We start from the raw sequence: 14,052 nt of genomic DNA, 5'->3' as shown, positions 1-14,052 counted from the left end.
TTTGTTGATCACCTCAATAATGGACTGGTCGAACCCCTGCTCTTTCGAAAGGGTGCTGATGTTTGCATAAATCACTGTGTCCTGCACAGTTCCTGATATGTGCTGCCGTATCCTCGGATACAGAGCAGCTCACGGATCTCACGGTCTTACCAGTGGGCTGAGTGGGCCATGATTTTAAAAAAGTGTGAGATATCATTATACAAGCTGTATATAAACACACACATGCATTCCCTGATCGGCGCAATTTCCCAAACATAACATAGGACTAATTTACCCATGCGTTTCCATTAACCATCGTGTAACAACACATTTGATTTGTTTGATTGAGGAAAAAAAAAATGAACAAAAATCTCTGGTCTTCAGAGATTGGTCTTAAAAACTTAGCTCTGTTTTTGAGCTGGAGTGTCTACAATGGTTCAGTCTGACAGGCCGTCAGGTGACAAAATCACAATGTAAAAGGCAGATACATCAACATCGGAGTGAAAAACCGTGTTGACGTGACATTCCTGGTCACATCAACGTCGAGCCGATAAAATCCTGGCCGTCGACCCGGGTCGACAATTGAGCGAAAAACACAGGTTTTTCGCTCCATGTGAAAGGAGCTTTAGATTTGCTGATTTAGAGGATTCAGATTATCAGCGTTTTCTTTTTTTTTTCTTTCACGCAGGTTGACACTGAACCAAATGAAGCAGAAGACTCCCATCATCCTTCCCGGCTTCGAGGCTGTCTTTGTTCCTGACGAACTTAGTGGACAGTACTCAGTGAGTTTCCAGACATTTCTTGTTTTCTTGTTGGGATTCTCATCTTCCCTTACTGCTGTCTCTTACCACTTTCACATCGAAAATGGTGGGTTGACCCAGCATTTTCAGACCCAGGTCGACTCGCTTTTGGTGGGCTTTCACATCAGCAAAAGTCCCGGGTTGGACTTCACGCTGTAAGAGCTGCATGCCTGTTTTTTCCTCCCTCATACGTTGTCGCGTACGTTGTAGATAACATTGCAGTTTGTCTGTGAAGGTTCTCAGTCATCAGGGTCATGGTAATCGAAAAAGGTGTGAATAAAGGCTACTGGACATGTAGAATGAACCGCTCTAACTGCCGTTCTTTCAAAAGACTGCTGATATTAGAATAAGTCACAGTGTCCTGCACAGTGCCCGATATCTGCTGCCTAATCTCCTCTTTTCCTCTCTTCCATTAACAACAACACATTTGATTTGTTTGATTAAAAAAATGAACAAAAATCTCTGCCCTTCAGAGACCAGTCTTTATGTGAGTAGACCAAAACTTGTTTTTGAGCTGAAGCTTCTACAATGATACAGTCTGTCAGGCCGTAGAGTCGGAGTGTGATAGGCAGATATATCAACGTCAGAGCAACAAACCTGGGTCGACACACCATTCCTCTTCACATCGAAGCCACGTCGATTGCAGAGTCGTTTTTCCCTTGATGTGAAAGGGGCTTCTGTTTTCAGAACGAGAGCTCTCAGATGGAGACCAAGCTCAGCGGGATGCCAGTTTCTTCTATGGGGAAGAGGGACTCTCTGCTTGGGAACACCGTCAAGTCTAAGGACAAGAGTTCTGCTAAGACCTCCAAGCTGGTTTCTGTAAGTATAGACATCTTCCAGGGTGGGGGTCTTGAGTTTCCACTAGTATTATAGGATCAATGAAAAAATGTCAACTGAGAAAAGAATTTACCTACATGCTATGAGATGTCAAGTTTGTCCTTATTCAGTTTGATCTTTGTGGTCTTCCTTTCTCTTCATCATCACCTTCGTCTTCATCATTGTCTTCTTTGTAGCTTTTAGTCTCTTTGTTTTCTTCTTCATCTTCTTCCAAGTATACTTTCTGTTTTTCAGCTTTGTCATGTTTGCCTTTTTTGTGATTTTCTTTTTATTATTATATTTTCTTATTTTTCGTTATCTCCTTACATTTTTCGTGAACTTTGTTGTCTTCTTCCTCTGCATCTTCTTCGTAGCTTTCTTTAATCCTATGTCATCTCATTCTGAGATCTTGACATTTTTTGTCACTTCCACTACAATTTATATTATTCTTCATCTTCATCCTATTTTTGCTTTATTGTTTCCATCTCTGCCACCTTGTCTTCATTGTCATCTTTTTGTTCTGTTTTCTTGGTCCCCATCTTTATCACCTTCAAATGTTCATTTATTTTGTAGTGTTCTTAGCATCTTCATGGATCTCCTTGTAGCTTTCTTTTTTTTATTTTTTCTTTGACTGCAATAAAGCAGTTGCTGCTCATATTGTCGGATACTGCTTGTATCTAATTCAAAGAAAGCAGAAATAAAATCAGTTCTTAATCCATGTTTTGCTCCTGCAGATGAAGCTGGACTTCAGTTCTCCCAAACCTCCCTGCCGAGACGTTTTGGAGGAGGAAGCCTCCATCGACTTCGTCTTCATTCCTCCAGAGACAAAGGAGCGAGTCCTGACAGAGCACCAGAAGGAGGTGAAAAGGACTAAGAGGTTAGATTACTGCTCAGGTCTCACTTCATTTAAATATTCGCCTTTGTCAACTTTATGAAGCTGATTATTTGTCCTTGCAGGTTCGATATTCCTGCCATGTACAACAACCTTGATGCATCTCTGGACACCATGGTTTTCACCCAGTACACCCAGGGCCAAGAAGACTCTCTGTGAGTTTATTGATCATGTGAATCAGAATTAAATTCCTGTTCTCATATAAAAAAACTAATGTAATGATGACTATTCCCACAGGGACCAAGTGCCAATTCAACAGGCTGACAGCATCAAAAAAGAGTTTCCTAGCGAGGTAACAAAACACTCAACCAAAGAAGAATAATCATGTTTTTAATGCTGCGAAAATCTAGATGAGTACTTGGGGTGTACAAGCATTTTTAAGATGCTGATTACATTGTTTTTAATTTGAGGTCTGTCATAAACCAAAACCATGTACATGTACCTTTAAAATGTCTTTTTAAAAAGAAGAACTAAAATCCGTTGTCTTTCAGACAGCAGTTAGTAATTAATGTAATGTGTGGATGTTTGGTGAGCTGGTAGTAGGAGATCATCATTCAACTAACACAGAGACAAACAACCATTCACACTCACATTCACACCTAGGGTCAATTTAGAGTCACCAATCAGCCTAATGAGCGTGTCTTTGGAGGTGGGAGGAAACCGGAGTACCCGGAGAAAACCCACGCAGACACAGGGAGAACATGCAAACTCCACCAAGAAAGGCCTGAGCTAGACTCGAACCCGTACCTTCTCACTGGGAAGTATCAGCCTAACCACCATTATCCACAAATGACGAAAACGTGGAACAGTGGTGAACCTTCCCAAGAGTGGCCAGCTGGCCAAAATTACCCCAAGAGCACAGCAATGGCTCAAGCAAGAGATCACAAAAGACCCCACAAGAGCCTCAGTTAAGGTCAGTGTTCATGATTCCACTATAAGAAAGAGACTGGGCAAAAATGGCCTGCATGGCAGAGATCCAGGCGAAAACCACTGCTGAACAAGGAGAACACAAAGGTTCATCTCAGTTTTGCCAGAAAACATCTTGATGATCCCCAAGACTTTTGGGGAAAATAATGAACTGTCGAGACAAATGTTGAATCAGTAGATATGGCATAAAAGCAACACTGCATTTCTGAAAAGAACATAATACCAACAGTAAAATATGGTGGTGGTTGTGTGGTGGTCTGAGGCTGTTTTGCTGCTTGAGGACCCAGAATACTTCGATGATAAATGGAACCATGAATTCTGCTGTCTACGAAAAAATCTTGAGAGAAAATGTCTGGCCATCTGTTTGAGACCTCAGGCTGAAGTGAACTTGGGTTCTGCAGCAGGACATTGAGGACACAGGACTAAACCACGACCACACACCAGAGAAAAGAGACGTGCTTAGTGCATCGTCCCCCAGCAGCACTCTAGAAACCATAAGTGGTTTGAGACTGATGTGAGATATGTAAGGAGGAAAACTTTAAATTCAATTCTAGACTTTAAAGGAAGCCGATGAAGAGAAACTGAAATTGGAAAAAAATGGTATCTCTTGCTAATTCTGGTCATCTATTTGGGCAGCCAGACAGCAATAATCCAGCCCGGAAGACACAAATGCATGAACTAGTTTTTCAGAATCACCCTGGACTTTGAAGTAGCGTACTCAAAGTCCTGGCCTGAGTCCTATTGAGATGATGTGACATGACCTTAAAAAGGTGGTTCATGCTTAAAAACCCTACAATGTGGCTGCAAAGATGAGTGGACTGAAATTCCTCCACGGCGCTGTAAAAGATCGGTTGCAAATTATCGCAAACCCTTGATTGCGGTTGTTGCTGCTAAAGGTGGCCCAACCAGTTTAAGAGACAATCACTTATTCACACAGGGCCAAGTAGGTTTGGATTTTATTTTCCAGGAAGGGGGGACAACACTTTTTCACACCACTGTAAATGTATTAATATTCAGATTGGACTGGGCGGCATAGCAGTTCATACCGAATACCAGTATTTTTTTTATGATGAATTATGTGTTATTGTGAGGTGTGGTGAAGATTTAAAGTTTGTGGTAGAATGAGAAGACCATGGAAACGTGGGAGAACTTGTTTCAAAAAAGGTGCTGTGTCAGTTCTGTGGGGTTTTTTTAGGGTGACCAGATCTCCTCGATTTCTGTGGACAGTACCCGTTTTGAATGACTTGTCCCCCTTTCGAAAGCCATCCCTGAAAATGTCTCCGATATAAGCATTTTATGAATGTAAAAAAAAATGTTGCATACAGATGATAACAGTTAGTAGGTTAGTCGATCACGCTGCTATTGACATTACAAAGCAGTTGTAATATGAGCAGGGCTCTGAAGTGTCGCGCGTTCAATAAGTTCACACGCTCTCACGCCACACATGCCATTTCCTACACCAAAAGACGATCAATCTCGCCCCACATAGGCTTTAAATGAGATTAGTAGTCTATGAATAGATGAGGTGAAGGCTGGCTGTTCTGCTTAATCGTTAACCAATCAGAAAATATCAGCCAATCAGAAAATAGTGTTTGTCGTTGCTAGGTGAAATAGGAGTGCACTAACCACGCCTTCCACAAATGCGTGAAAATGTGCACCCGTCAAAGGAGAACTAAAAGTGAAAGTCTGTGATCTGGTAATCCCTTAATTTATCATTATTATTATCATTATTATTATTTCAATAGTTGCTTAGTAAAGTATAGGAATTATGCAGGATATTAACGAATATATTTACTAAACACCCCATACCCCCTCCTCCAAGTAAAAATAAAAAAAAACTCACTCTGAGCTAAATTCAAGAGAGCCCTGATTTAAATATGAATAAATTTGCCAAAATAATTGACCGTATTGTCCCTGTTTCTTCATTTCATCTTGATAACAATTCATTTTTCTTATCTTCAAGCTGTAAATGTTCCCAGATTTAATTTCAAAGCGTGTTGTGAACACATAATTATGCATGGAAAAAAATATAACAATACTGTCAGAATTTTGACGTACATATTATGATATACATTTTTCGTCATACCGCCCAGAACTAGGTTGGATGTAGATTTAATAACTTTCATTTCTTTTAGGATCCTCAAAAAATGGAGGATGACTCTGAAGTTGTGAGAAAAGATACTCATGACCACACCAGCCTGAGAGAGATGACAGAAAACCACCAGCAGGAAGAGGTTGCCCTGGAGTCAACAGATGGTTCAATGGAGGATGACACCAGGAGTGACAAGAGAGCAGAGGAGGTGGATGTTCGGTCTAAAGGCGACACAAGTCCCAGTGCCTCCGACTCTTCGGGGACTCCCCAGAAACCCAACAGTCGCCGGCAGTCATTTATCACTCTGGAGAAGTATGGTGATGGCAAACCTACCAGCTCCGGCAGCATTTCCACATTTGCAGGTCTCCTGGTAAAGGTCTCCAATAGCCAGGTATGCTGTGGTGTCAATACTAAGTTGACATCTGCTGGTCCTGACTCTCAAGATTCACCTCAGACAAAAGACACCTTGGAGTCTCCTCGAAGACTCAAAGACTCAAGGACGAAAAGCGAGCCTGTGAAGCTGACTGAGAGACTTCCCAGTGGATTGATGGAAGAGAACGACGTTATCCCAGATACACAACCTGAAGACATGGCTTCCACGTTGGAGGAAATTAATTCGTCAAGCCAAGAAAAGGACTCTGAATCCACGTTGGACAGTTCTCAGAACCATGCATCCCCCGACAAACTCCGGCGATCTGGACGCCCCAGAGTCCGACCTCTGCTGCCCGGAGAGGACCCCAATGAACAGGAATCAAAATATACCCCGTTGAAAAGGAGATGCTCCGGACCTGAGAATGAGTCCATCTCAACACCAAACCGGCCGAAGACGAGGAGTAAGCAGGCGGCCGAGGACAACGCTGGCAGGGACAGACTACGTTCAAGGGCTCAGAGGGAGTCAACTCAAACTGCCTCCTTAACTCGACCACGAAAGAAGATCAAACTGTACAGCAATTCAGAGGACTTCCTTGATGTTAACAAACCTGACAAGAAACGTAGAAGCACTGGTGGGCACGAGTGTGATCATGACAACCAGACTCAGCGAAGGCGCAGTCGACAGAGCAAATCGTCACAGGACATTGACAAAGAGGAATCCAGCCAAGCCGTCACTCAAGAACTTCTACAACAGACAGAAATAAATGAGGACACTAAAGAACACTCCCAAACTGCTATTGTTTCTTCTCAACCTGGTAAAAACTCCCATGAAAGTGAACTGTTGGAAAAAAATGACGATGAGCCAAACAAAGATTCTCAAATCCTCAGCTCTTCACCTCAAGCTGATGCACTGTCCCAAGAGTCTGAGCCTGAAGGAGAGTCTAAAAAGGAAAATACAGATTCTCAGATAGTCCCTTCTCCTTTTCCAGTTACTGAGAAAAACAGTACGAACTCGACAGACAAGTCGGCGAATGAGGAGCTGGTCAAAGACGCTGAACACAAAATGACAGACGCTGCGGACAACAACCTCAATCAAGAGGACTCTCAGGTGAGCACGCTTTCATCCTCCTCCTCCCAATCCAAACGCAGATCCAGAAGAAGCAATGTTTCGACTGAGTCTGAAGCCAGTAGTGACGACACATATTCATTGCCAAGGAAGAGTAGATCAAATACTCAGACAGAAGTTTGCACAGGAGGTAGGACAAGGAGGAGGAGCAAGGTGCATGAGGGAGTGTCGACCTTAGAGAGTTCGCAGTCTTTAGAAATCTCTGGATCTGAGTCCTCTCAGGACAAGGGAAGATATTCCACACGGAGATCCTCTCAGGGATTAGCAGCCGGCGTCAAGTCCTCCGAATCTGAATTCTCTGACACCAGAGTGAACCCACCTGTTGCTAAAAAGAGAGGAAGGAAGCCTCGGGCACCTGTGCAGAGTCCTCTCACTGTCAAGTCTAAAGAGTACAGAACAGACGGATGCAATGCAGAAAGGTTTGATGCTGATGTTTCCCAGCAGCTGTATATTCAAAGCGTAGAAACAGATCTAGAGGAAATCCAACATTTGCAGAGTTCTGATTCACCAAAGGTTCCAGGTACAGGTGAAATGGACCAAAAGGGGAAATCAGCAGTGGAGGTTGATGCTGTGAAGGAACCCGAGGACACATTGTGTCACAATTTGGAAACTCTTGAATCTTTCAGGGTTAGTCATGAACAGACTCGGGCAGAGTCTTTAGTATCGGCTGTCAACACGATGCCTCCTGAGGAGAAAATAGAGAATCTGCAGGAGTCTTCAGAGGAGAAAGCTAAAAAAGCGTTTGAACCCCAGGACAAGGTGGATGCAGATTCAGACCAAGAATGTCCACTTGTTCCAGAGGAAGGGCCAAAAAATCACAGTCAAAATGTCTCCATTGAGATTCCAGAGGAGAGGGCAAACCAGCAAACAGTAGCAACAGATCTACCGGAGGAGGTGGAGGCGGAGGAGGAGGGGGAGGAGATGGATGGTAAAGGTCAGGGGTCTGAAACTGAACACAAAGCTGCAGACAAAGTCGTCATAAGTTTGAACACCGATCTTTGTGAAGAAGCGGTTCCCCAGGATTCTCCAGTAAAGCAGAAGGACCTAGAGGTCTTGACCGACTTCGCCGACGTCGCTCAAAGCCCCAGCAGTGGCCGGACCAGAGGAACCTGGTCTCCATCAGCTTCACCCTCCACCAGCATCCTGAAGAAGGGCCACAAGAGACCACTGGAGGTCGTGGAGACTCCATCGCCCCTCGTCAAAGTCAGTCGTCATCATTGGATGAACTACTTTAACACTAAATTTTGCATCTTATTTGTTTTATAAATTTGTGTTCTCTGGTTTAACTTTTCAGTTCAGGCGTGTGTCTTTTGCCAATCCAATCCAGCAGCAGGAGCTGGCAGACGACATAGACCGTCGCAGTCCCGCCATCAGAACCTGCTCCCCCAGGAGATCCAAAGTCAGCGGCATCCCACAGCCAAAGGTACAAACACCATGGGGGTTTCGATGCTGGTGCCACATTTTAGATCAATTTAATTTAAACTTGAGCATCTTGTGCTTTTTATTTTATTTTAGCATATCACGACTCCGACAAAGGGGCCGCTAGTACTGAGTCCAAGAAATCTTCACAGTCCAGGTTACAAGAGCTCCAAAAAATGTCTGGTAAGAGAGTGCCTTTTCTCTGCCTCATTAAATAAGTTTTGAGATTGATAAGATGAAGAAAAAAAATAGAAGAGGAAGGAGTTCCAGGGGGAGGAGGATGGTGGAAGAAAGAAGAGTAGATGAAAAAAGGAGGAGATTGTGTAGGAAGAAAAATGGGGGCTAGTCGAAGATAATGGAGGAAACCGTAGAAAGAGGAGATGGAGTCAGTAAAGGAGTATGTTTCTTCCAGATTTCTGAGATGGGTCAGGAGCCTCGACCCGTCTCCAGAGACTGTGTCTACCCAGCGCTGGTCGGCTGCTCTACTCCTGTAGAAGCTGTGCTGCCTCAAATATCCTCCAACATGTGGTGAGTAATGACACACAGGAGGTCTTCTGCTCCTCCTCAGGATTCTGACCACAGTTGTTTCTCCTCTTAGGTCTCGAGGCTTGGGCCAACTTGTTCGCGCCAGAAATATCAAAACGGTTGGAGACCTGAGCGCTTTGACTCCCAGTGAAATCAAGACACTGCCGATACGCTCGCCAAAGATCTCAAATGTCAAGAAGGCTCTAAAGATCCACGCGCAGCAGGTACGTGTACAGACGAGAATAAAATATAAAGCAGGGTTGTCAAACTCATTTTAATTCAACTCCTATTCAAGAGCAGACTGGGTCTCTTTAATGTGTATACCAAATGTACAACTCTTTAAAACCTGAAGTCATACAATGAGTAAACAAAAAAAAAAAAAGGATTCAGTCAGGTCTATAATTATTGCATTATTTGATAAACAGATACACGGTGCGTTTATATGCACGTGAAAAAAATAAAAAGAATTATTGCCTTAATTGGACTATAACAGTAGAACTTAAGTCCATGTAAACACATTACTCCGATTAAAATCGGAGTTCTCATTATCCGATTAAGGCATCCAGATAATGCGATTGGAATTCTATTTTCTCCGGCATGCATATGGTAACCGCAGTTTTCAATCGGATAATGCGCATGCTCCACAACCACTGTGCTGGCATGTGACCAACAAAAACATCCAAGAAAGCTGGTCGCAGAAGAAGAAGAAGGTAAACGGAGCCGCTAGAAGAACCATCCGAGGGATAGGGCATATCCTGGCTGCACCAGAAGTAGTGCGAACATTATGTACGAGATTAAAAAAATTACTATTATCCCTATGGTTGTTGTTTGCAATGCCAGTCTGCCGCATGAGCAACTCTTGTTTATTATATGACATAATAGGTCAACCGGAAAGCGAGTTGCATTAACTTAACTATTAACTAATTAACCCGCTGAAAAGGAGGAGGACATGTTCCCATCAGTTATTTGATTTCCTTCCTCTGCATGTAAACTGGGACAAGGACTGTAGTCAGAAAGTCGAATTTTAAACATAGCTCGATTAAGGTCTGCATGTAAACACACTAACGGCTGCATTTCCAATGAACAAATTGATGTAATTTTAAAAAGTGTGATTTTTATATTGGGGTGGTATTGGACTGCCCATTGGCACACCAAGGGAGGAGGTGTGTAATGTTTTGATTGGGCCAGCTTTTTTTTGCCAAATGCATTTTGCAAGCAGGACCAAAGCGAAAGGGTTGGTGTTCAACAATGTGAGTGCAGTGTCAATCGGGCTGCTGATCTCTTGGTTTTATGGGCTGTTCAGACCAACATATAAATTTAAAAACAAAACTGTTGGGACTATCAGCCTACTGAGAAAATTGAATATGAAATGAAATAAGCTATAAAAGCAACGTCAACTCTAGATTGTCCCTTTGTTTTAGTGCAAATAAGAACATTATGAAAAATTTCTGTGAAGATGCACTTTCTTTTTCTTCTTCTTCCTCCTTTTCATCTTCCTCCTGCTCCTCTTCCTTCTTCCTCTCCTTCCTTCTTTGTGATTTTCAATCCTCCTTTTCATCTTCCTCCTTCCACTTCTCTTCCTTCTCCATCTTCTTTCACTCCTTTTTCCTGCTCATCCCTTCTTCCTGATTGTCGATCCTCTTCCTTCTTTCCCCGTGTACTTCTCCTCTTCCTCCTTGATCAACTTCTCATCATCACCTTCCTCTTCTATTCCTCTTTATCCCCCTTCTCTTCCTCCACTTCTTCATTCATTCACCTTTTCATCGTTGTCCTTCCCCATCTCCTTCTCTTCATCCTCTTTTATCTCTTCTTGCTTCTTATTCTTCCTTCTTGTTCTAATCTTCCTTTGCAAATTCATCTCTCAGGTCAGATTGGACCCACTGGGTTTGATGGCATGTTTGACACCTCTGTCATAGATAGTGAACTTGGTTTGTGTTTGACGTCTGAACCACCCTCCCACAGCGTAAAGGACGAGGTGGAGATGAGCTGAAGAGTTTTGATGAAACGGAGAGGATAACAACTGAGCTGGAGGACAGCAGCGCTCCTCAGAAACTGGACGAGGGAGAGAAGAGCTCAGAGACTCTGGGTGGGTTTAAAACATGCTAAATATCTTTATCTGTAGACATGTTTGAATGTTCATCTTCCTTCTGTTAGTTTAGCTAACCTCTTCCTCTTTCTACTGTCTTTTACTGACCTAATTATTACTTCCTAATATTTTTTCTTCCATCTCCCCCTGCACTTCCTTCTATCTTTTCCCTCATCTCTGGGAGTGTGTGTATAAATATGTGTGTATACATGCAGAATATGTGTATGTATATATGTGTATAATAGTAAAGGTAAGTACTGAACAGCCAGAGGTTAAAAAAAGGTTTGGTTGCCCAAAACTGAAAAATAATGTACATTTCATAATTATACAAAAAGACCTTTTTCAGGGAACATGAAGTGGGTTAACAATTTAAAGCTGTTCTGCAGCAGTAAAGGTTGAATCAACCTTAAAAGCTGGTGCTACTAATTCCTACAGGTGTTCCAACTTTTCTTGATTACTTACTACCCCCTCTGTCTGCATAAAAGCAGTGGTACAGAAAGTAGTGTGTTGCTACAAAAATGGCGAGAAAAAGGCAATTTACAATGGAAGAGAGACAGACCATCATAAGACTTAAAAATGTAGGTCTTTCCTACAGGGAAATTGCAAAGAAAGTCAAGGTGTCAGTGAGTACAGTTTTCTTTACCATCAAAAGGCTCAGAAACTGCGGGAAACTCTGACAGGAAGCGATCTGGCACGCAAAGCCACAACTGAATCAGAGGACGATTCTGAGAGTTAACAGCTTGCGTGATAAGCGGCTCCCAGGACAACAGCTTCAAGCTCAGCTTAATAGTAGTCTTAGTAAGCAAGTCTCAGTTTCAACTGTGAAGAAAAGACTTCGAGCTGCAGGTTTGACTGAAAGAGGCTCTCCTGGGCCTCAAAACACCGCCATTGGACTACTGAAGACTGGAAGAAGGTGTTATGGACTGATGAATCAAAATTTCAAATCTTCGGTTCATCATGCAGGATCTTTGTACGCTATCGAGTAGACGAAAGGATGGTTCCAGTGTGTGACATCAATTATCAAACATGGAAGAGGAAGTGTGATGGTCTGGGGCTGTTTTGCTGGATCCAGCGTCGGTGACTTGTAGAGAGTAAGCGGCACCCTGAACCAAAATGGCTACCACAGCATTCTGCAGCACCATGCAATACCCTCTGGTATGCGCCTAGTTGGTCAGAGGTTCATCCTACAGCAAGATAATGATCCAAAACACAAGTCCAAGCTATGCTAAGATTACCTCAGGAAAAAAGAACAAGATAGTAAGCTTGAAAACATGGAGTGGCCAGCACAGTCTCCAGACTTAAACCCCATCAAGCTTGTTTGGGATGAACTGGACAGAGGAGTGAAAGCCAAGCAACCTACAAGTGGCACACGTTTATGGGAACTTCTGCAACAGACTTGGGAAGAACTTTCTAAAGAATATTTGATTTCTATTGTAGAAACAAAAATGAAATGGAGGGGGTGCATTCTTTTTTTTGACCTCTTTAACTCAAGAATCATGAAGGATGTGTTATAAATCAATATTTGGGGGAGAAGTTGTGATGTCTCCGATAAAAGCTCTAAACCATTAGAATAAAGTCATGATGGATGAAGAGATGAATGACAACAGTAAAAGGTGGAGCTGATTTAAATTCTCACCCAGGATCAGTTGAGTCTCATCACATCATTATTGTGTTTTTATTAGAAATCCATTATCTGTAAAGTAACAGCTGGCAGGCAGTGGGGCATAGGGGTAATATTTAAATCCCATGATCTCCTCAGGTCAAACTAACGTTCTAGACTTCTTCTTTTGTGTTTTGCAGCGACTGAGTTGTTGGACAAGCCCATTCCTTCAGACATGAGACCTGAGGACACTTCAGAGACTGAGATGCCCGACGGAGACCAGGGGCCCAACAGAGGACAGCATGGGTTCCTCCCCCAAGTGGAGGCCCTGACCTCCAGCATGACACCTCTAGAACTGAGCCGCTGCTCTCCACCACAGCTCGTCCAGATCCACGAGCGACTGGGAGGTCTGATGAGACGCCTGGTGGTCGAGTTGCAGACTCGCCTTGGACGGATGGATGCCTGAGGACACTGCTAGAGTGCGCTATACTGGAGACAAGTCTGGAACCAAGATAAAGTTTTCTTTTATCTTTCCAGACAAGATAAATCTATTTTAATGGTTTTAATATGTGTGATTAAACCCCTCCTTCGCTGAGAGTATTTTTAATAAATGGTAGCAGATGTCTTTCCTCTCCCTTTGTAGCTTCTGCTCTTCATACACTTTTTTTTTTTAAAAGACGGAAAAAGTCACACTTTTTAAACTTTGCTGTCTTTCATATGAAGAAACTGACTTCGTGAAGTGGACGCCTTCAGAATTTGTATATAAATGCTCTTGTGTTATTCTTCTCTGTGCTTGTTCATTTACATTTTGTAGTATGGATTATTTTGCTCTTTTCTTGTCAGTGTTTTTTATAACGTCCTGGAACTTGGATTGTAGTCAGCAGTTTTGGTTTTTAAATTCTTCAATAAAGAGAACCGATAAAGATTTTTTTTTTTTGTATGAAAGTTGGCGTCTCTGCGAATGGCTGCTGCCAGATGCTCCAGCATCAGTGCAAAGAGCAATGGGATCAGGGGGCAATCCTCCCCAATGCCTCTTTGATGCTTAAATGACTGCGAAATGATGCCAGTCGTTGCAACTAAGGCATTAGAGTTTGATCCAAATTTCCTACCAAAACAAAAGGCCTCCAGGGTGGAGAAAAGATAATAAAGAGAAAAAAGCCACTCTACTCTGTGGAATGTCCTTTCTGCGTCCAAAGAAAGGGCCACAGCAGGGGAAGCTTCATTTTGGGAGGCCCAGATTATGTCAATCAAAGGTCAATATTATCACCCAAACTGTCCATTCAAATAAAGCCAACTTGGCTGGCATGAATAAATCTCAGCTTGTCTAACCTTCTAGCTAGGATCTTAGCAAGTATTTTACTGTTGCAGTCAATCAAGCTAATTGGTCCATAGCTTTTGCAGTCTAATAGATTCTTATT

General features: G+C 42.7%; 1 protein-coding gene across 3 annotated transcripts in view; it reads left to right on the top strand.

Annotated features, from left to right (window-relative positions):
- rif1 (replication timing regulatory factor 1) overlaps positions 1-13,559 on the top strand; it is a 38,840-nt gene extending 25,281 nt beyond the window's left edge. For all 3 annotated transcript variants that reach the window (XM_047600412.1, XM_047600411.1, XM_047600409.1), the window contains 12 exons: positions 668-761; positions 1,467-1,598; positions 2,330-2,472; positions 2,553-2,642; positions 2,725-2,779; positions 5,550-8,207; positions 8,299-8,427; positions 8,520-8,606; positions 8,836-8,951; positions 9,022-9,172; positions 10,911-11,034; positions 12,835-13,559. In XM_047600412.1, the coding sequence (XP_047456368.1) occupies positions 668-761; positions 1,467-1,598; positions 2,330-2,472; positions 2,553-2,642; positions 2,725-2,779; positions 5,550-8,207; positions 8,299-8,427; positions 8,520-8,606; positions 8,836-8,951; positions 9,022-9,172; positions 10,911-11,034; positions 12,835-13,100 (4,045 nt within the window). In that variant the 3' untranslated portion in view covers positions 13,101-13,559. The remainder of the gene's footprint in view (positions 1-667; positions 762-1,466; positions 1,599-2,329; positions 2,473-2,552; positions 2,643-2,724; positions 2,780-5,549; positions 8,208-8,298; positions 8,428-8,519; positions 8,607-8,835; positions 8,952-9,021; positions 9,173-10,910; positions 11,035-12,834) is intronic.
- Positions 13,560-14,052: the final 493 nt, after the last annotated feature.

Source organism: Mugil cephalus, chromosome 12 (assembly GCF_022458985.1).
Source record: "Mugil cephalus isolate CIBA_MC_2020 chromosome 12, CIBA_Mcephalus_1.1, whole genome shotgun sequence".
Taxonomy (NCBI): domain Eukaryota; kingdom Metazoa; phylum Chordata; class Actinopteri; order Mugiliformes; family Mugilidae; genus Mugil; species Mugil cephalus.
The sequence above is the reverse complement of the archived record's forward strand: the minus strand, read 5'-3'. Positions and strand labels throughout refer to the sequence as shown.